Source organism: Pelecanus crispus, chromosome 2, assembly GCF_030463565.1.
Source record: "Pelecanus crispus isolate bPelCri1 chromosome 2, bPelCri1.pri, whole genome shotgun sequence".
Classification (NCBI taxonomy): Eukaryota; Metazoa; Chordata; class Aves; order Pelecaniformes; family Pelecanidae; genus Pelecanus; species Pelecanus crispus.
In genome coordinates this window covers 27200401-27222857 of record NC_134644.1, presented here as the reverse complement: position 1 = coordinate 27222857, position 22457 = coordinate 27200401, and the positions used below count along the sequence as shown (strand labels likewise).

The following is a 22457-nucleotide window of genomic DNA, read 5'->3' as shown; positions in this document are numbered from 1 at the left end:
CAGCAGCATTCAGGAGGGGCAGGACAGTGGACCTGGGAAGCCTTTGGGAATATGCAAAATACCCTCTTCATCTACTGGCTCATGTCTGGTGGTGACATTATTTCTGGTGGGACTACTGTACTTACGTTTTTGTTAACCTGAAACAACCCTCATGTTTCTTACATTTGATTATACAGAGCTGCTAAGAATTCTGGAAGGATCTGGGTATTTTCACCTCCCTTAAGTAAAAATTGACTGTTCAGCCCTTCTGGTGGGGGCTTAGCACCTTGCAGGACACTTGGAGTGAGGGAGGGAGGATGCAATTTCTTGCTACCAGTCTTTCCTGCACAAGGCAGGAGAAAGTCAAGCCTAATATTTGTTAATCCATAATAGTCTGCCTAAGTGCAGTATAGTGAAAATTTAGTGTGTTTTTCTATGGATAAAACACCCCTGTCGATGCAAATATTCGCTGTTGCAAACTGTTACTGCACATGCAACTGTGGGATAGTTGCCTGGTTTGCTGCTGATTAGATTTGTACAGTGAGTGACAGCCTTGGACAAAATCCAAATCGTACATTAATATTAATTAAAATTATCTAAGTTAATGCAGAATAAACAGTAATCAGCCACTAACTCAACAACTGTAGTAAGCTGTCCACTCTAGCCACAGGATTCTTTGTTAGAAGATACCTGATAGACACTTCACATCACATGTTGTTTAGAGAAAGGGAACGAAATCATTGCCAAGTTATGCTTATGTTAAGGAAAAAAATACAGAAAACTTATGGGCTCGAAAGTGCTAGAAAAAAATTCAAGCAAGCTCTTGCTCTTACTATTTTTTATAACAGAAAAGGACAGGCTGTCACTGGAAAAGATCTGGAAAAAAATTGCTGAATACTACTTTGAAATAAGCAGAACCATCTAGCAGCACAGTATTTTTTATGAAACTGTAGCTGTAGGCTGTTAATACCTATATAACCTGTACGTTGGGTGCGTTCACTTATTTTTATTAATTGAACGTACTTTGTATTCTGCGCCCCATTTATTACATTCTATGTTATATTTGCTGTGACTGCCGGGGAAGGGTTACGATAAAGTCAGAGGCAATGAAGATGGGTGCTCATCTAACAGGTGCTCCACTCCCTTTGTTCTTTGTATACACATATTCAAATCACATAAGGCAGGGGACAGGATAGGGCCTGTTAACTCGTTGCTGATTTCCCTAGCAAATAAACCAGCAGCTGCAGGTCCAAGCCCTGGCTTAGCGCTGAGAAAAGGTGGGATTTATGTGGGACAGGATGCTTCCATGGAGCCCTTTAACCAACTTCTTTTGGGACTTACAGTGCAAAATATATTTTCTGCTTGTAGGTAAGAAACAGCACGAATTATATTTGATTGTCACTGTGGAAATGTGTGTTGGTTTTATACTCCTAAATTTAAAGGTATTTCTGTTGTATTGACAGATGTTTTTATTTCACGAAAGGAGCCTACAAGCTTTTAATCGGATAGGGTCACCTTGTTTTATGAGTGGAGCTATAAACTTTTAGCAACTGACAAAAATCAGTGCTGTACATAATCTGTATATAAAACATGGACATTGATTACATATATTGTCACATTTTATTAATTAATATATACATTATGCATTCTTTTTAACAAGTAAGGCTGGACAGGTTCTGAATCAAAGTTTATACAGAAGCTGTTACACATCTCTTTAAAAATGCATTGTGTTGAGGCACTGCTGATGCATTATTTTTCAGTTCATTATGATGCCTTACAGTTAGTAGGGAAAGTTTATATGTAATATTTAAATGTACTTGGTATTAAAAATAAATTAAGCTTTCAATCAACTGAAGAATGTTTTCCCATTAATAGTACATTTGTTTGGTATCTGAGTGCAGTTTTCGTAAGTATACATTTGTTATCCATGCACTTGATAAAAAAAATAGATGTTCTATGCACTTTGACAGGAATATCCTGTGATCAAATGTTAGATAAACTTATATTTCTACAAACTTTTATAGTTCACTTCTTCTGTATTTAATTGTTTTTGTAAATATCAACAGAGGGAATATATAATATTACAAATGTAGTGCATCCTCTACTCATTCATGTGTAAAGACAATTTTTCTTTTTATCTTCTTTGCGAACTTCATATACAGTCACCTGGTTTCCTTGATTTTGAGCTAAATACTTTGTCAAAGAGTTTTGACTTCATAACAATTGCAGTTTTATATGAAGATTATTGGAGTTGTTCTTTAAAAATGAAAACCCTGGTTGATAAAAAACACAGTGAATATGCACTTTATCTACATTACAACTTTATTGGACATTTTTAATTAAAATCGTACGAGAGATATTGGTATGCAAGCAGAGTGCTTTAGAGTACATGTTTGTTCACCAGGAAGTCTGACTGTATACCCTGAACTCAGATATACATGTTTCCTAGTACAGGAAATGCGCAGCTTGTATGTTATATTGTGACAAGAATCAGGTGCATTGGGGACATGACACAAAGCCCACCAAAGACATTGACCTCAGAAGCTAAAATTAGGTCCAATAACAAAGCTCAGTGGAACTTGTTCTTGGGCAAAAATCCCAAACTGGGGAAGAGTATGCCTAAGTCTCTCCTGATATAAATGGGGGTATAGGAATTGCAGATTCCCTGGTCCATTATGTCTGGGTTTTTTTCATAAATGAACATATTTGCAAAAAGTGTAAAAACCATTGTCACTGATTACTGACGTTTTTACACCAGGTTTGGTGTTTTTGGAGAGCTGAAGAGCTAAATGAACACTGGTGAAAAGCAGTTGAGAATTCAAACTCACTTTGACAAGGAGATGTGCATGTTAAATTCAGAGAATGATAAAACCTCGCTAAGCAGGTTTCAGTTTATGCCATAAACTCCTAGTTTTTTATTTAAACTAAAGCTGCAGCCCTTGTTTTATGTCAACAACGATTCTGTTGTGCTTGCTAATACTGGTGATAGCAAAGGGAGATGGAAGCAAAGCACAGATCACTGAGCTCCAAATGGAGGTCATTTTGGTACAACCCTTATGGTCATTACACAAAAACTAGTTTTCAGAATTCCATTGTCTTGGAAGAATGTGTATTATATTTAGAAAGCTATAGGGATAGGCTTAAATTACAAGGAATTTGTGCCCGATGAGAATGAAGTAAGAGTTTGGCACATTGGCTTGATTTCACTATTAACATTGATTCAAGGATTAGTTATAACAGTCTTCAGTTTTAATTAAAAATCAAAATTAGTCAAATATAATAGAATCATAGAACAATTTAGGTTGGAAGAAATCCTTAAAATCATTGAGTGCAAATGTAAATCTAACATTTCCAAGTCCGCCACTAAACCATGGCCCTAAGCACTGTGTCCACACGTCTTTTAAATACCTCCAGGGATGGTGACTTAGCCACTTCCCTGGACAGCCTGTTCCAATGCTTGATAACCCTTTTGGTGAAGAAGATAACCCTTTTGGTGAAGAATATTCCAGACTACAAAAGATTTGATCTCTGTTTAAGCCAGAAGTCTCCCAGCATTGCTCCTCTAAAACCCTTACGTTCAGCAGAGCACCGTTATCTAGTAACTTCTCGGAGTCTCAGCCTGCCTTGCCTCTCGCCCTGCCAGCCCGGGAGGAGCTCCTGTGTGCTGATGGCACTCCAGGAAATCACCCCGGCAGACCCGGAGGGAGCAGCAAAAACTGCAGTCGCCCAAAGTCACGCCTGAACGGACTCCAGGGGAAAACAGGGTTTCTGCCCTCACCACCTCTGGTCTTTGCTAAAAGAATTTGCTTAACTGCAGATCAGAATGTCTTTCCGACCAGTTACATGGAACCACTTTTCCCCATGAATCAATTGGAACAAAGTTAATTTACAGTTTCTATTCCCACGCTTTAACTGAGAAGAAATCCAGTTTCCCAGCCACAATGCTATTTATCTTACTGTATTATGGTGGTACCTTCTACACTGCTGGTCCCAGTTATCCTAGTGCTCACTAGACCTGCTAGGGTTTTGCTAATTTTCTGGACAAACAGATCTGTGATAAATAATGTTTGTTATACATATTTTGTGATTACACTGCAGCTGTTACTGGCTTCTTGTCCTACAGCTCCATCACTTATTGACAGCTAAATAAACTCAAAAATTGAGCTATGTCATGCCTAAAGAATGAGGAAGGATATGGTCAGATCTTTTAATTGATATATATCTCCCAGTGTTTGACAGATGTTTTTGACTTCATTCAAGGAGATTTAAAAATTGAAATGTATTCGATGTGTTATATGAAATATATTTCCAACATTAAATATTTTGTGAAGGATTTTACTGAGGAATTACACTCTTTTTCTCTTTTTCAAATGGACAACAGCAGTTTAAATCTGTTTTGTGTTGTAAGGTTCGCAAGGAGGGAATTTGCGTCTGAGAAATGTTACAACCAACAAAATTATTCTCCCATTAACCAGAGTCCCTAAGAGTTGTGCAGTGTTAGAAAACAGTGCAAGAACAACAGGCCACAAATACTAAAAAGGGGTAGGGGAGAAGGCTTCAATTTGATGTGCTTCAGCCGTTTCAGGTTTTTGATCTAGAAAAAGTTAAGCATGTAAACATCTGTGTCCTGTGTATCCTCCACTTAAGCCTCTCTGTATTTTTTCCACAGTCTTCCTCCTTTTTTGTCCCATTCTCCTCCCATCTTAGCCAACCCCCAACCGTCCTTTCCACATCAATGTCCATGCAACCTGAAGTCCTCTGCCCGCTTCCTCTTTAGCCCCTGAGAAGGTGGGTTTGCCAGTCTTTCTGTCAAAGGATTTCACTGTCTTTATACACATCACCCCTAAAGTGTTCTGCCACATTTTCCTTGGTTTCCCTGCCATACCCTCAGAAACGCTGTGAGCTGTCCTCTCTAGTTGCATATAGTATTGCTCAGTGTTACGAAAAGTGAAGCCAACCACAAAATTCCTTTTTTTGGGTAGACTTTGTAGCTGGCTTTGTAGTGACCATAAAACTCACTACTTCCTGCATGGACAGAATATGACCAGAGATTTCTTAGCAACAGGGGTTTTTCCTGAAATACAGTTAGTATCTCACGGATGGTTTTGTGGGTGCCTTCAGTGGCATGGATAACATTTCTGGCTACCCACAAGCCAGTCCCCTCCCACACCATCTCTGCTCTGCTACTTTTCATGCCCTTCCAAAGTACCTCTAACGTTGATTACTGGCATTACATGTTTCCATGCTGCATTTGTTACCCTCACCCCCTTTTTATGTCCCTACCCTGATCCCCAGCAACAGTTTTCTTCACGATTAGCTCAAGTGGCAAACACCTGTGCAGTAAAATTTGGAGATTCTGATCCAAAAGACATATACAAATACCATATTATGCTACTGAATTGATATTTTTATCTTTTCCTCTATAACCTAGGAAATTAGACACGAACCTTTAAGAATTTCTTTTTGTCATAAAGACAAATGCTGTGAAGGTAGGAAATTTAAGAAACTGGTTATGTCTGCATTATCTTAATCTTTAATAGCACAGCCACATATTTTTCACACATAGCTCCCTCTGCCCCCCTTTCCAGGTAGAGGGTATATGTACTTCAGCTGGGGAGTTACTTTTTTGTTACAGGTATTGGGAAGCGTGTCAAGAATCATGGAATCATAGAATCGTAGAATGTCAGGTTGGAAGGGACCTCAAGAATCATCTGGTCCAACTGAAGATGTTCAGTAGCAGGAAAAGAATAGATGGTGCCTGGTGAAAGCATTGCATGTTGCCCTGGGCAGTACGTTCTCTCAGTTTCCAGTGTGCTCTTACACAGCAGTAGGCAGATTACTTTTAAATCACAATTTTCACATGTTCTTGCTAATAAGAGGTTGCTTTTTTCCTGGGCTTTTGACTTAGCACTTGCAATGTGCTTTTCAGCAATACTGAGCACTCAAAGCTGAGCAATCAAACCTGCAACTCAGGTCACTAGGAGTTGCATCTTGAACATAATAAAATCTGTTTCTATGTATTTTGAAAAATCCAGTCCTTAACATTTCAAATTGATCATCCAAAATGAGTGGGTATTTTTGCAATTAATTTTCTCTGGGCTTACATTCCTCATCTGTAAAGTCATATCAATTATAATGGTGTTGTGAAATCAACTCATAAATGTCAACGCTTTACACCATTGCTGTTCTTGTGGGTTGTGGAGAAGTTCACGTGGAAATCGATCATTCAGTCCTAAGAGTAAAGTTTTAATAATGTTCTATAAATCTGTCTCAGGCCAACACAATGAAAAATTATTAAAATATAGTATATGGGAGAGACAATGATAACTGAGGAGCGGCCTTTTTGCACCCTAATGGAGGCAGGATTCTTGGAGAACAGGATTAATCATGTGGCTGAAAATTTTGCTTTTGTGCATATCAACAGCAAACCTTAATTCTGCTCTTTCCTATACTTGACCTTTGCAAGTTTAGTAATGTTTCTTGAATTCAGTCTTACGTCTACAGAGCAGTCAGCAATAATAACTATATAGAATTTTAATCAGTCAAATTCATGGAAGTGCTGCTTGTTAGGTTTTCAGTCAGTTTCTCAGATTAACTGGCAAAGTAACACTAAGACATTTCTCCCTAGCTAAACCAACCCAGAAAAACATCCTAAAAATTGAGTTTGCAGTCCAAGACTGTTAAACAGTGTAAGACCTAGAAATTGGGAATATTTTAAAAGGAAAATATTTTAAACATTAAGATAACTGCACATTTTCTCATTTTTGTCAAACTTTCAACAATAAAAGATCCTCTGCCCAGAAATTGCAAACATCCTTCCTTTGGCTTGTCATATATTTTAAAGCTGAAGCTCTGTAGCTAGATCCAGCTTCACCAAGGTCAGTGTTTGCCGCTTTCTTACTTGAAACCTGAGTTGTAACCATACAAAAAAAGTGTAAGCTTTAACCTTGAGAGTATTTTTCTCTGTGAGAATTTCTCATTTGAGTTTTCCAAGGTTTCCATTTGTGTTTTGGGTTTGTTTATTTGTTTGTTCTTTCATTTTTATGCAGGTATTTGTTCTGCCTTAAAGTTGACAGTACCATCTCATACCATCCATGGTATTGAGGGGCAACCACTCCATCTTACTGTTGATTACAATTTCAATGCTACAGCTTCTGAAATCCAGATAATTTGGCTTTTTGAGAGGCCTCAAAGTAATCCAAAATACTTGCTTGGCTCTGTAAATCAAACAGTAGTTCCAGACTTGGAATACCAGCACAAGTTTACCCTCATACCACCGAATGCATCTTTGAGGATCAATCCATTGCATATCAGTGATGAGGGCAATTATATTGTAAAGGTCAATGTCCGTGGAAATGGGACAATAGCTGCCAGTCAAAAGATTCAAGTAGCTGTTGATGGTAAGTTAGTAAAATATAGTATCTTCATTTTGAAAAGAAACTTTGCAATAGTTTTGAAATACTGGTTCTTTGTATCCAATTACAATAATGTATAATTTAATCCAACCATACATGAATACTAACAATTAAATTATGTTATTTTCTACTGCTGCTGGAGGGAATGCTGCAATATGTCATCTTTAAGCAAAATTAATACATTGACTAATGTTTCAGGATAATAAGTAAAAAGCTGAAGGAGTATAGAAACCAATGATTAATACTAAATTAGACAAACTTCTAAGAAATAATGTTTTGTAAGGTTCTGCTGTGCTATCAATCATGAGGATGCATTAACTTTCAAATAGTCTTTTTCCATGAACAACTCTTCCCTGAGAAAATCTGCAGCCATTTGCCAGCTCAGGATTTTATTCTGCCTGCAAGCTGGAGGACTGTGGCAAGGTGTCCTTAAAAAAGGAAAGACCACAGTGGGATTTGAGGGGGCAAAATTCAACTCCACCTGTAGAATCTTATTCCAGTGTCTTATTCCACTGTCTCCAGTTTTTTTATTTGAAGATTTGTTTGTTGTTCACATTCCCTATGCTGTACAGCCAGTCAGACAGAGAAGAGCTGACTGCCCCTTCATTCTCTCTTTTGTTAGATGAGCTCTCTACTTGGGCCTACCACATCTTTTACCTTCTGTCACTATCAAAAAGCAGTCATTGATTTTTGCTAGTGACCTTGTGTCTGTAAAAGAAGCCCAGATTTGAATTCCTAAAATACTGAAGTTCCCTCTTTGTTCTTTACTCCTTGTAGTGGGGATAGAAAAAAAAGACAAATAGAAAATAATGATCTAAAAGAATGACAAGAGGCTACTGTAATTTATGGTTTATATGGAGGGAGCCCTATAACTGTTGGGCTTGGAATAATGAAATGAAAGACATAGTAGGATGATAAGGTTGTAGCTGCCATTTAACTCCCATACCCGTCCCAGTTTGCAGTCATCCTCACGACCGCATTGACAGCATATTTCAGTGGTGCCCAGTGTCAGCAAAGCTGCAGGCAGCCATACTGAGGAAGTTGTACGCTATGGGCAATGTCATGCTTTGCACTCTTTTCATTTCTGTGGGATTCCTTATGAGGCAGGAGCTGGAGGCCATGGTATGCCTGAGTGCAGCCTTTGTCATATTACCAGTAATAAAAACAGTCTAGTTTTATTTAAGTACTAGAACAATTTTTAGAGTCACCAGCTGAGAATATGGACTTCTCTTTTCAACCTTTAACCACATTTAATAAATAACATTTGAAATCTGAGTACTTCCCAGAGAGGATAATGACTGCTATTTGTATTGTCTTGACAATGAAGACTGTAAATATACTGGCTCATCACTTTTATAACTCTTCATATCTCTTTATTTTACAGTTCCTGTCACAAAGCCAATTGTACGTACTGAACCATCTTCAGGGGTAGTGGAGTATGTAGGGAATATTACATTAAAATGTACTGTGGAAAAAGGTACGAGGGTAGTTTACCAGTGGATGAAAAATGGGAAGCGTCTCCATGCCGGCCCTAATTACATCTTTTCATCAAACAACGCAACACTTCTAATTGTTCCTGTTGTAAAAGAAGACACTGGGAATTACAGCTGTCTGGTATCTAATCCTGTCAGTGTAATGGAAAGTGAGATAATTGCACCAACCATATATTGTGAGTATATGAAATATTCATAATTACCTTTGTCTAAATGATCTGGCTAGAAAGAGTGCCTCCAACCAGGAAACAGGCAGAAAACAGTTGAGTCAACATTATATGTGAGCTTGTATTCAAAATGAGCTTGTTTGTAACAGCTCTAACTTAAAACAGTATAATAAAAAGTTACTCAGGGTTATGTAGTTGTGAAGATGAGTCTGAACAGCAGAATTCAAATAGGAACTTCAAGAATTCCACAGTACAGACATCTTCAGATCTGGAGGAGATGTGGCTCAAAGGAAAAAAAATAAGCAGGTAAGTATACATGCAAATATTGTTAAAAATGGAGACAGCAAACAGTATCAAAAAGCTAAGTACAGGAAGTACCAGGCTAAAGGACTGGTGTTAGTGGCTTTCCTCAAGGTCATTTTGAGTCTGGTACTGTGTAATACTTCCATTAATGACATCAGCATAAAGATTGGGAGTATCTCAATGAAGTTCACCTGTGACATTAAACTGGGAGGACTGAATGACTTTGACAGAGTAATAGAACTGGTATGAAATTTGCTAGTGAAAAATAAATGGGCATGCACTTTTAGAGAATAAAAAATATGAACTTCTGCTGTTAAGTTGGGAGATAACTGAGGCAGCAAGCCTGGGTGATTGAGGTATCACAAGGTGTCTGTGAACTGGTGGTGTGATTCAAGCATGAGAAAGACATATGTAATTCTAGGGTGTGTTGGCAAAGTATTTCCAACAAGGAAGTAAGGGGAACACTAATGGCACACCAAAGATGAGACCACATGTAGAATACTGTGTGCAGTTCCCGCACATCCCAGAGCAATGACCTCGAACTGGAAGGAAACAGAACAGAAAGGAATGGAGAAGAGACCTGGAGAACTCAGTCCAGCTTAGTAAAATCAGAGCTGAAAGGAGTGTTTTCTTCCCATATCAAGTGGGAAACAATGCTGGCAGAAGAATAAACCATAAGCTACCCATATATTTTGACTGGAGATGAAATCACCTGAGAATCTAACTGTGAACATAGATTGAGTTCATAATTAAATGAGTTGGAGGACAAAAAAGATTGGCTTAATCAGCATTCAACAATTATACTTTAAATCTTAGAAAGGGCGCTCTCATTTTGTTCCTTATCCCTCCTGTAATGTCAACTCCCAGTGCCTCCAAGATTTGCAAGTAGCACATGCTGTGTATGTGACCTTGCCAGGCTCTAATCCTCATGATCTCAGGAGTCAAACTGTGCTGAGAGGAGAGCGGAAATCAGACAGGTCAGGACCTACCTTGCCACCAGCCCTGTTCAGATATAACCAGTTTACCCCATGGCACGGTGTGGATGGCACAGTGCAAGGACTGGAACTGGATTCCTGTCCAGCCAAGGGCTGGTGCTCGCTGTTGCTTTTGCTGGGCTCTGTAATCTGACAGCTGGTAGACAGCCCATGCCCTAGACTTGTTATGATTCCACTACCAGCGTATTTAGAACCTACGCCTCTTACTGTGTCATATTTTCCTCCTCCTCCTTTCTTCTCTGATTATCCGTTCTGCTACTTATTTATTTTTAATTATAACTTGGAAGAATTGGATGAGGGGGTGTCTTGCATCTAAAGTGTGTGGGGGGGTCTCTACACTGCACCAGGAGAAGAGAAAAAGACTGCCTAAATAAGTGAAGAAGGACATTGTTAGACGAGAGCTGATCCATTATGTGCAGCTTATAAAATTGACAGCAATGCAGACATGAAGATGAAGGAGCTGCTGCAAAGGGTCCTAAACAGGGCAGATGTGAACTGAGCTTCCATTCACATTAGACAGAGGAATCATGATAAAATGCTCTACAAGGAAACAACCAGCGCTGATGGATTTCTAACTTATCATTACTGTAATTAAAAAAAAATCACCATATTCTTTCCTCAAGGCAGCACACTTTTAAATGCCTGCTTTTGTACAGTCACAATCTCAGCTCACTTAAGTGCTTAAAGTGCTAAGAATGAGAGCTGCACGTGTATGAATGTGCTGCCTCTACTGCTTTTCTCACTTTAATGAGCTATGAATGGACCTTGTACACCCGTGTCTTCAAAGAATACCTACACAACACTTGGGGACGCTGTATCCAGCACAGCCTGACAGCCTTCTTACAATGCAATAAAATCAGGTCAGGCTAGCTAGAAAAATATCTGCCACTCTTGCTACCTTTTGGACTGCTCTCTTTGTTGCGCAGCCCCTTTGGCATTCGCATTCTGTCCTGTTGCATGCAGGATTGGCTCCAGAGCACTCACCACACTGACGGGTGTCTGGGATGCTTGCACTGACAAGGTGTGTGCCCTTCAGTCTCAGTTCTGGTACTGCTTCCTCCATTCTTCCTCACTTAATTACATGTATTTTCCAGCAAATCTGAAAAATCTTTCCAAGTTCTAAACTGAAAACCTGGGTTTGACACATTGTTTAGCAGAACTTTAAAATCTCAAAGTTACTTCAGTGTCCACATTTCTGTAACCTTTTGCTGTTCGAGTGATTGTGATACACAGCTCAAAAGTTCTGTATATATCAAAAACTTTGAGATTCAGTTTTTCTCCATGTGAGGAAATACTGTTTTAAGTATTTGCATTTTCAGAATATTTTTTATTTGCATTTTCAGAATATTTTTTATTTCATCAGAACTGAGGGTTTGCTTTGTGCATAATTTAAAATTTGGAAAAAATATTAAGAGAAAACAGTGCAATGCTGAAAGACTGCAATACTTGCGCTACTATCCATACCCAAGTTAGTGATGGGAGTTGGGGTCTTACTTCCTGAGCTATACAAAGTGACATAATTCAGTCCAACCTCTGCCTGCAGGGGTAGTTTGTCTCCCAGCTCCCAGTTGTCAATAACAATCCAGAACAGGCCCCAGGATCTCTATGTGCCATATGTCATTGCTGCCGGGGAGTTACTGGGGGTGATAAAAAAAAAGGTCACTCACAGTAAATACCTGCCATCTGCTTGGAAACTGTAACAGTCTCATGGTGATAGGAGCAATTGGAAATATTCCCACAAAGCAGTAAATTGTTACTCAGAACAGATGATTTATTATTTTACAAGTCATTTAGTTAACTGGCTTTACTGAGACAAGAGGCAGATTTCTGTTGGGAGCGATACTGGAAAGGAGAAGTAGAGCTGAGGGATCCATGAAGTCTGTCACTGTGGGTTTTTACTGAGAATCAAAAGTGGTTTGTTCTTCATATCTCATTAATGTAATTCTGCTTCTCCATTAGCTGTGATGATAATGCACCCCAGAACATGGCTAGTGCAGTAGCGTGACCCACAAACAAATTATTTCAAGACTGGAAGAAGCTACTGTCATACAGCACAAAGTGCTGTACTGTGTCGACGGAGTTGAATTTAACAGACCAAGTGGGATTTCCTTCCTTGGAACTTCCCAAAGCTAGAATATATTTAGTCCTAGAGTGGAAATGGTTAATTACCTGCTCTTTGGAATCATCCTTGAAGCTGTGTATATCGCTCAGCTACCCAGTCTTTAGGGATCTCAATGATGTATGCGATGCCCAGGAGAGGCAAAAGACTGATCCAGGCAAAGCAGAAGGGTTACCCAATGCTTGTGTTGACTTCATTAAGGAATGCCACTTTTCAGACCTTGCCAAGATTTGACTGTTCCTTAAGAAAACCTTCCTTTGTTTTTTTTCAAACATACTTCCCCCGCCAGTGCACGTCAGTGTTTTTATAATTATTTCTTTTGATTTGCAGCTTTCATACAAAAGTGTGATAATACTGTTAGCGTTATCTGCTTATGCTGCACTGTTATGATACTGATAAAAAATCAAAACTCAATTCTGATTCTTGCAGACTGTGGCAAATCTCCCACTATAGTGAGGGGGCACAGAGACCAGTCAGCTATTCTTACCATTAATATCTGTTTACATATGTCAAAGGTTATATTATCAGTGAAAATAAAAGCTAATTCTTGTAAGAAAGAAGAATTGGATAGGAGGAACCACCAAATTGCTCTGAAAAGCAAAAAAAGTGTGTTCCTGTCTATAAATAGTGCGCGAGGGAGTTTACTTTCATTTATGAAAAAGTTGAAATTCAGTACATCCCTCTCCTTTCACATCTGAAAAAAGGGAAGTAAATACCTATAACGGGCATGTCCCTGTGAGAGGCTGGTGTTCTGGACCATCCACAGAAGCATGCAGCCCGAGCGAGGTCAGCCAAGCCACAGCAGTGGTGATAGGTCCACAGTTCCCAGAAATGCTTATTACAGGGTCAGCTGGCTCTTGGATACAGTAAAGCAAATGACTCAGGAACTGCAGAGCCTGTGAAGAAGCAGCCCGGCATCTAGAGTTTAAAAAATGCCTTGATTCTTCAGTGGCCCCTGCCTTGTAGGTGGGAGCAGTGCTAATTCATGCTGAAGTGAATCTGTATTGCATTTCCCAAGTAAATATTATGCATGATGTTGGGCCTTCCTTAAAATGAGACTGGAAAAAGCTTGCCACTAAGAAATAAGTAGAGAAGTTTGACAAGTTTACATTGTGAAATATGGACATTTGGTTAAAAGTGGACTAAACTGAGGTCATGGTGTGATAGTCTACATTCTCTTGTCTAAGCCTTCACAAATAGAGAAAAAAACCCAGAGCCACATACAAAATGTGCTGCGTGCCTATGTGTTCTTGAAGAATAAATCAGTCTCATAAAAAAAGACAGACAATAAATAGAAGTGTGCATGTTAGAGCAAGGTCTAATGTCAGCCTGAATTTCCTGATGAGAAACAGAGTCTGAAACGTGCCAGTGTGCCACTTCATGTAGCAGGGAATTTCACGTTCAAACATTATCTTTTACGTTACGTTAATGCTTCCAGACAACCATAGGAAGGTGGAACTATCACTTGATTGCACTGCCTACAATAGGCATAATATTGACTTATCTGTCTTTTTGCTCTGCTGTTCTGTGTGAGGCACTTGTCAGCAGCTTTACTGAACTTCAGGAATCCTACCAAAAAGACATCTCCTGGTCATTCTGCATGTTTTCTTCTTTTGGCTTCTGTCAATATTAGGTCTGTAATGTAAGCCCTTAGGGAACTAGCAACATTAAAATCATTTGTTCTTTTAACTGGAAAAAATAATTTATAAGGCACATCCTGATTATTATGTTCTCTACATTAATTTCTATACTTAGGTCCCTGTAAAAATAGATTTTAACATGTAGATATATAAAAACCCCATGATCTGAAATGATCTATTAAAAATAGCATGGGAAGTATTCTTACCATATTTAAACATATTGTTTCCCTTCCCATTTTCCTATGAAGATTACCCTAAAAATACTTAGCTGCTCAATTTTCTGAATAATGAGCACATGACTATAGGACAATATATGCCTCTTCTAATTATATTCAGAAACACAGCTTTCTTTCAGCACAAGGGCTTACTCTTGAAAGAAACATAAATATTGAAATAGTAGAATCCTACTAAAGTGGGGGGAAGGTTGAAGTTTATTTTAGAAGTCATTTATGGAAAACTTTTTCTGAAGTTATCTAAGGCACACCCCACTCTGTATTATACCTATAGGATAGTTCCCCAAATAATTATTATACTGCAAAATATTACAGTGAATGTTTATATATTTCAAGGCTAATTTGTTCACTTTTAAATGTGCAGGAAAATTATTTATGCCAACAAGTTTGGCATTTAAGTAGAAAGGGTCAAATATGCCCCTGAAGAAGACCTGCTCTTTTACATCACAGCTTTTCCAACTGTTTTCAGTTTTCGTTCTTTTTATGATACTCAACAATGCATAGACCTGTGCTTTTTCCCTAAACAGTGATTAGATCAGTTTTAAGTGGGTGCAGTCTGAGATAAACCTAGTACAGATCAGGTTCTTGAATTGAAAGCCTTTTAATTGAAATGATTGAATCCAATGCCAGCCATTCTAAATGCTAGTCTACCTTAAAAATTCTAAGTTTAGAGATATGCTTCTATTTAAAGTCTAATTATATACTTTGATTTTATTTTTTGCACTGTGTTTTCTTTTTTTTCAATGTAGATGGACCTTATGGACTTAGAGTTAAATCAGATAAAGGTCTGAATATAGGGGCGGTGTTTACAGTTGACATGGGGGAAGTGATACTGTTCGACTGCTCAGCAGATTCAAATCCACCAAACACTTATTCGTGGATTCAAAGGGCTGACAATACCACTCATGTAATCAAATATGGACCCCATCTGGAAGTTGTATCTGATAAAGTGGCCCAGAAGACAATAGATTACATGTGCCGTGCTTTCAATAACGTGACTGGAAAACGAGATGAAACTCACTTCACAGTTGTCGTTACTTCTGCAGGTAAGAATATTACTTCATTGCTGTAACAGCTGAGCAGAGTGTCAACCCCAGAAAAAGGAAATAATTCTTAGAGAGAGAATATATATCAGAAGTGAGGTCTTCCTAACAATGTAGTAAAGGGGTTTTTGGCCATCCGTGTTTTACTCGCAGTGTGACACAGCTTGAGACAAGACCCACTAAGATGCTGAAGTTCTGTGGGGGTTTGACACTAAAATATATTTGGCCATTTGGAACTTTATCCCTTGAGTAGAAAAACTTCCTTGGTAGGCAAACCTCATCATGACCAAGTAACATGGCAGAATTATATGTACTTTGTTTCTTACTTTTTGCCTTTAAAAATGATAAAGATGAATGGAGAGAATGATGCGGAAATCTGCTGAATGCCAACGTCAGCCTTTCCTCCCAAGACAGACTTTGTCCAAGGCTCATTGTCCCACAGCTTTCAGGACACGTGAGCCCTGGGGCCACCAGCTGACCAGTACCTGGGATAGTTTCAAGCACACATCACTGACTAAAATAGCCAGGCACAGACTCACAGCAATGAAGGTCTTTAATATTTTTCCAGTGTGGTTAGGTAGTACAAGAACCTTAGTTTAGTGTATGATAATAATGCAAGCTGTGATGACAAATGGTTTTATTACAATTTGTTCATAAAAATTATTTCACTGTCATGTTTATGAATCTATGGATTGACTGCTAGATTCTGCTGAACGCATACCTTTATTTCTCATACATTAAAACCTCAGTTCCTGTATCACATTGCATTAAACAGCAACAAAGCAGTTTTTCAGAAAATCTCCAGAAGCATACAGCAAAGAACAAGAGATTGAGGAAGTTTGTTATCTCTTATTAATACCGATCAATACAAGTATTTTCAGATAAGGAATGTATGCTATTAATGTTCAACAAGATAGAATAGATTGCCTTTTAGAAAAATTAACAAAGCAATTTTGCTTGTTCAGAACAAAGAGCTCAGCCATTTGTTAGTCAGATAAACAAGGAGAGCAGATGTCCATCGTTCAGGCTGATTTACGGATTCCTCGCAAATCCGTGGCTTTCAGTATGCTGGAAGATGGGTTGCAATTTTACAATGAGAATACTGCACTTTAAGACTAAACATTGTGGTTAGTGGTTAGAAAATGCAACCAGAGCTATGTGTCAGTAGAAATAAACATGACATTTCTCCGGGAAGTTCATGTAAGCTATGATATATATGTGAATATTCATCAGTAAGTGTTAAAAAATTCAACTGAGATTTCCTTTCAAAGGCTGAAAAGAAGGGAAAACTCCATAGCTTCATGTTTAGTTGCACTTAAAAACATACATTTCCTAATTACAAATATTTTGCCTAAATAAAGCTTTTCAAAACATTTTATCCTGTGTATTTGCAAATTAAAAAATATCAGTTTCCCCCTCTATAGCCATTTCCTTCTTGATAGGTATTTATTCAGGCCACACTAAATCCAGATGTCGAGCCTACACTTTGCAATGCAGCAGATTGACTCTAAGAGGTATGAATTCATGCACGAGGACAAACCTCAGAAATCCTGCTCAGGCTAAATTCTGGTTGGAACTGATTAAACATACTAAGAAAAGACTAAGATTATTAGTCCGTATCCCTTCTCCCTGCCCCCATAATCCTAGATACAGACCCTAGACTGTGCCTCTCAAAACACAGGAAACCCCATTTTCAGCAGTGACTGGAACTTTGGTGTTTCAGAAGACCATACACAACTTTCCCACCTAGGGGACTGAAACTCACCTATATGGTGCTATAAACAGCTGCCTAGTTAATGCTAAAAATCATCAAGAAAACTTATCAATAATTTACAGGTATATCAATCATTGCACTAAGCTGTTACGCAGTTTTAGACAAGACTAGTTAGATTTTAAAATAAGAGGATGTATCTATGTACACAAGTCATTGCTCAGTTCTCAACTTGAGTCAACTTGAGTGTGTAAAACGCACATAAAGAGCACATCTTTGTCTTCTGCACCTGTATACCTGTGGAGATAGGATTTATTGAGTCTGAATTTGAAATTATTCATTTTAAGGAACACTTTTAAGGACTCAGCTGATTCTCCAGCATTTGGGGTTTTTTTCTGAGGAAAGCAGTACATTGAAGGAGTATGAAAGAAATTTAGTGAAATTGGAGTGATTTATTTTCCCATGTCTTCGGCATTCATCTGGTTTGAAATCCATGTATTTAATCTTTGTGATAACTGCTGCACACACAGCCAAGTACAATGCCAGTGAATTACATGGAAGTGTGAGTAGATATAAGTAACACTGCCTGTCTGCACAGGAGTTCATAGATGTACTGGAAACACATCCAGCTAAATAATACACATTTGAATTGTACTCATATAGCTGGCACTGACAAATATGCAGCATTAGTTTGCCTGTATGGATTGTGACACAGCCTTTACTTACATGAATTCTACACGATTCAGAGCAAAAGGAGGAAATTAAGGGTGCACAAGCAACTACATCTGGCATTTCCTAACTTTCACATTCCTGTCTTTGCAAATTCTATGCAAATGTTTTCAACATGGTTTTGTGTATGTAATGATATATATCCTGTATTTGTGTTTTATCAGTGAATCCTGCTGGAAAACTGCTGCTAGTGCATATCTCAGCAAAGGATCTGAGCAAAGGAAAGAAATACTTTGGATATATTTAGACATGCATACAAACAAACAAAATATATTGGCTTCTGATGGGATTTCATAAACAACCAGACTGGCAGTGATCTGAAAATCTTTAGAAGAAATACAATAGTTCAGTTATCCCCTCCTACTCCACAGCTCCTACAGCTCGAAGGATTTCCCTCCTATGTAGCACGAACTGCTTACCTAATTGTCACCTAATTTCTTGGTAGTTCGGTGTCTCTATGCCTAAAATTAGAATATTCATCTACTTTTTGTGATGCTGTAATTCATGGATTATGTTTACTGACCTCCATTTAGCTCTAGGTACCAGTCTGTTCTGGACTCATTTCTGATATGCATATCATTGCTTTTCCAGTTCAGGAGACTTGTGGGAAAAAAAAATACTACCAATTCACAAGAACCCAAATTTTGTATCTATTTTGTATGTCTATGCAGATTTACTAGCTTCAGATGAATTCCAAAAGATGCATTTTTTTCACTGTCATAATAGCATATTATACAGAACAAGAGACTAAATACAGTACTCATCTTCTTTGTCACAGGATTGGAAAAGCTGGCCCAGAAAGGAAAATCTTTGTCATCTCTTGCAGTAATAACAGGAATTTCATTATTTTTGATTCTAGCTATGGCCTTTTTATTTATATGGAAAAGATATCAGCCACATAAAGGTATGTAAAAGGTAGGCACACTCCAGCTCTTTTGGACCATCAGAGCAAAAAGAATGATTTTTCTTTTTTTCTTCTTTTCAGTGATACAACAGAAGCTGCAGAGCAGGTACAAAAATAAATCATTCTTATGTCTTGAAGTCCTTTCCATCAAGAGAATTGCATTTTATCATATTAATTTTCTTTCCTTGGCTTATGACATCAAACTGAAAAACATGTTTATGTTTTCTAGGCCAGAGGCTGATTACAGGAAGGCACAGACATTTTCAGGTAATGCTAATGAAAGAAATCTGAGCATAAGGTCAAAATCCATTCCTGCAAAAAATTACCATCTCCACATACAAAAAGCAAGAAGGAAAGGAAGGGAGGTGTGTTTTTAACTTGGGTTGCACACCTACCTCTATGTTAGTTTACTTAAGATAAAACCAAAATAACAGGTCAGTGTGGGTTTAGCTCATGCCTGGAGTTCACAGCAGTATGTACCTGTTGGCTTGAATTCTAGCTGTTAATCCCGGTTAGAATCACCTGTATTCTGCTGTTCTCACCAATATGAAATAAATTAGTGTTATTATGGGATAGCAGTGAGAGGTGATACGCCATGGGGCAATCACACTTCTAAATGTTCATGGCACCAACCCGTACCAAAATCATGAAATGTTAATATGACATTACAGTATTTTAGCCTCTACCACATTCTGTACTACCTTGTGTCATCAGGACCCAGTGTGTTTTTGTCACTGCCTCTTTTCCTTCCACAATCCTTCCCACATCATTCTGGGCAGGAGAGGCTGGAGACCAGCCACCCTTTGGAAGGGTAGCACTTTTGTTCCCATCCCTTCCTACGAAAGCATCAGAGCAGGCCATAAGCTGCTACATGCGAGAGGATAGAGAAGTATGTGAAGCTTAGGAAGGTAAGAAATTCACTTGAGCACAGAAGGTCCTTCACCCCAGCAGGTGGTATCAGAGGAGAGAATCTCAGCACTGTCTTTAGTGCTGCAGCCTTGGCTGTGGAGTCATGCTCAAGAGACAACCAAGAGTCTCAGATCTCATGGACAGCAGAGAAAGAGATTCCCACCTTAACTACAACTTGTAGTTGTATCTGAAGTCCCAGATACAATCTGTCAACTGGTTTAATAATGTGGCACCACGTTCCCTTTTTTTGTTCTCAGCATTATAAAAGATTCAGGTGATACTGCCTCACTACAGTGTAGACATGCTGAGCTTATGGACTGGGCCTCTTTTCTATGGAAAATGAAAGTAAATCAGTCTATTTAGCCTTCCATTAAAGAGACTCCCAGTTGCTTTACCAGAACTGTTACTGAGGTTAGCAAGAAGCTCCTCACTTGGTCCGAGGTGTTGGAGATAGCCAAGCACTGTGCACACTGGCTGTGCAGCTGCCCTGCCTCATTCCACGCCAGCTTAGGAGCTTGGCAGAGAAGTAGTTTAAAGCAGATCAAACAACCAGTATTCAGATGTTTTAAAAATTAGTCCAAATGACCTTGCCCATAGTTATATAAGCTGCCTTTTCCAGATTCATACTACATCTCGATACCTTCTTTCATTTGTTTGTTCTAACTTTAGGACATGAAAGTGCTTTGGATGATTTTGGGATATATGAATTTGTCACTGTTCCTGATCTTGCCAGTGGTTCTAGGGTATGTGATTTTACATCACAAACTGATGGTTTCTTTTCTATTTCTGAAGGTGTACTAAATATCTGTACTAGAATCCTTCTGTCAGTTTGCTCCTGTTTCTTTTTATAGATGTGTATATGACACCATATTCATTGCTGTTGTTTACCCAGTACTTGCTCTTTCTTTACTAAGTTATTAGTTTAGTACTTGTATTAACATGATGCAGCAAGGAACTAACCAATCTCTAAAGGGAAAAATCTCAGTTCAGTTACCCTATGTTAAAAGAATAGTAGTAGTGTTGGGTAGATGGGTAGCTCTGAACCCCTTGTGTCACAGAAGCAAATTAATTCTTGTGATGCCATTTCTCCCTTGGCCCTAATATTGGTGCTCACGCAACATGCAGCTTTGGCAGTGCAGAAAAGCCTCAGAGAGAGTATTTAAACTTTTCATTGTAAAAATATGCAAACTAGACCTCAGCTATATTTCACAAGAATTTTGTTTGCTTCATGTATTGCGGGGGAGGACTTAAGCACAGGAATTTTGCTAGCAGAAAAAATCCTACTACATATGCTACTTCTCTGCATTGTGGCTTTGCAGACATTACTGTATAGCAGTTGGAGATCATTCTGATGTGGTGTAAAAGGACAAAGAAAAAATGAGAAATAGGGCCACAAAATTTAGGGACAACAGACTGAAACTGGGAGCAAGTAGATGAAGCACTTTCCCTTTGCTAGGGAAAATTTTTGGCAATATAGTCTTGTACTCTTGGAGAGCATCAATATGGTCAGGTAGGGTAGAGCTCTTAAAACATGATCACACAGGGTCACATCAACAGTCACACCTATTTTGTTATTATGATTAGTTCTCATAATACATAATGTAGTAGCAAAAAACAGTCACAGATTAATAAACCCTTTCCTCTGCTAGGGTTAGATGACTGAACTAGACATTTCTAGGGCTCGAGTGCTGTCATAAGGGTTAGTGGAGAGGATGGACTTTTACAGCAGCAGAGATAAAAGGCTTTTAGAAAACAGAGGAGCTGAACTGTATCTGTGAAAGTTTGTGACTGTACAAGGCTTATTAAGTATGGAGATCAGGCCCTAAATCATCACAGCCTTAGGCACACTACGATATCCCTTAGGCTGATCATATCACAAAGTCACATTCTTGCTGAATCGGGGCCTTGGTAGGTCAGGAGGGAGAAAGAGGTGACAAGGACAACAGAATGAATGTACAAGGAATGAAATCTATCCTAACTTCCAGTAAAATTTCAAGAAACAGGAGAAACTCCACTGGTTTATGTTCAGTTACTCAGGTTTATGGCATTGCAGATAAAGTCAGCATTTGATCCACTGATTCATTGTAGGTAGGTAGCAGAAAAAGGGAAAAATAAGAAAGCGGAGATAATGAAGAACTGGAGATTGGGAAGAGGCAGAAAGACTGAGAATTCTGTATGGATGGGGAGTCTAGGTGTTGTGTTGACAGAAGAGCAGATTTATATACTTAACATATTGAACAATTTCATTAGTACTTCATTTACAGAATTTCCTTGCAGTTGATATGCTCTTGATATTCCTCTCTTTGCAGTTGATATTCCTCTCTTTGATATGCTGGTGGAAGTTTTATGCTGAGCCCTTTCCCTGTATATTTTCTCCTTTTTTACTCTCTATTCTCCTACTTCTCTCTTTATTAAATGTTCCTTCCTTGACTTGTGGTACACTAATATAAAATACTTGCTATGCATCCTAAATCTTCTAAGATCCTAACTGAATTTAAAACTATTGCTTGCCTTACTATAAATGTGATGAAAACTTACTCAGATGAAATGTAAACTAATAGAGATGAACTGCTAAATCCACACACAAACCATTGATAGGGAAAAATTAAAAAAAAATGAGAATTTACGTTATCAGTTTAATTTCTGTTGAATCTTTTCCCATTTGTACTTAACATAGGAATATTCTTTGCTACTTTTAGGTTTCAAGTCAATCTGTTCCTGGCTCTGACTTTGTCCCAGGCCAGGATATGCTTAGTACGGTTTATGAAGTTATTCAGCATATTCCTGAGCAGCTGCCACAAGATCATCAACAGTAAG

General features: G+C 38.4%; 1 protein-coding gene across 1 annotated transcript; it reads left to right on the top strand.

Moving 5' to 3' along the window:
• The first annotated feature begins 1277 nt into the window (after positions 1–1277).
• HEPACAM2 (HEPACAM family member 2) lies at positions 1278–22456 on the top strand. Its single transcript, XM_009493663.2, has 9 exons — positions 1278–1347; positions 7029–7379; positions 8779–9063; positions 15094–15390; positions 18606–18731; positions 18813–18837; positions 18961–18998; positions 20310–20383; positions 22340–22456. Exons 1-9 carry the CDS (start codon positions 1278–1280, stop codon positions 22454–22456), a joined length of 1383 nt encoding a protein of 460 aa, XP_009491938.2.
• The last annotated feature ends 1 nt before the right edge of the window (position 22457 follows it).

Excerpts from the sequence above, each read along its gene's own strand:
- HEPACAM2 (XM_009493663.2), top strand. The coding sequence starts at position 1,278 with ATGCTTCCATGGAGCCCTTTAACCAACTTCTTTTGGGACTTACAGTGC. Across the intron at positions 18,732-18,812 it reads AAGATATCAGCCACATAAAG|TGATACAACAGAAGCTGCAG; the intron begins GTATGTAAAAGG and ends TCTTCTTTTCAG. Across the intron at positions 20,384-22,339 it reads ATCTTGCCAGTGGTTCTAGG|GTTTCAAGTCAATCTGTTCC; the intron begins GTATGTGATTTT and ends TGCTACTTTTAG.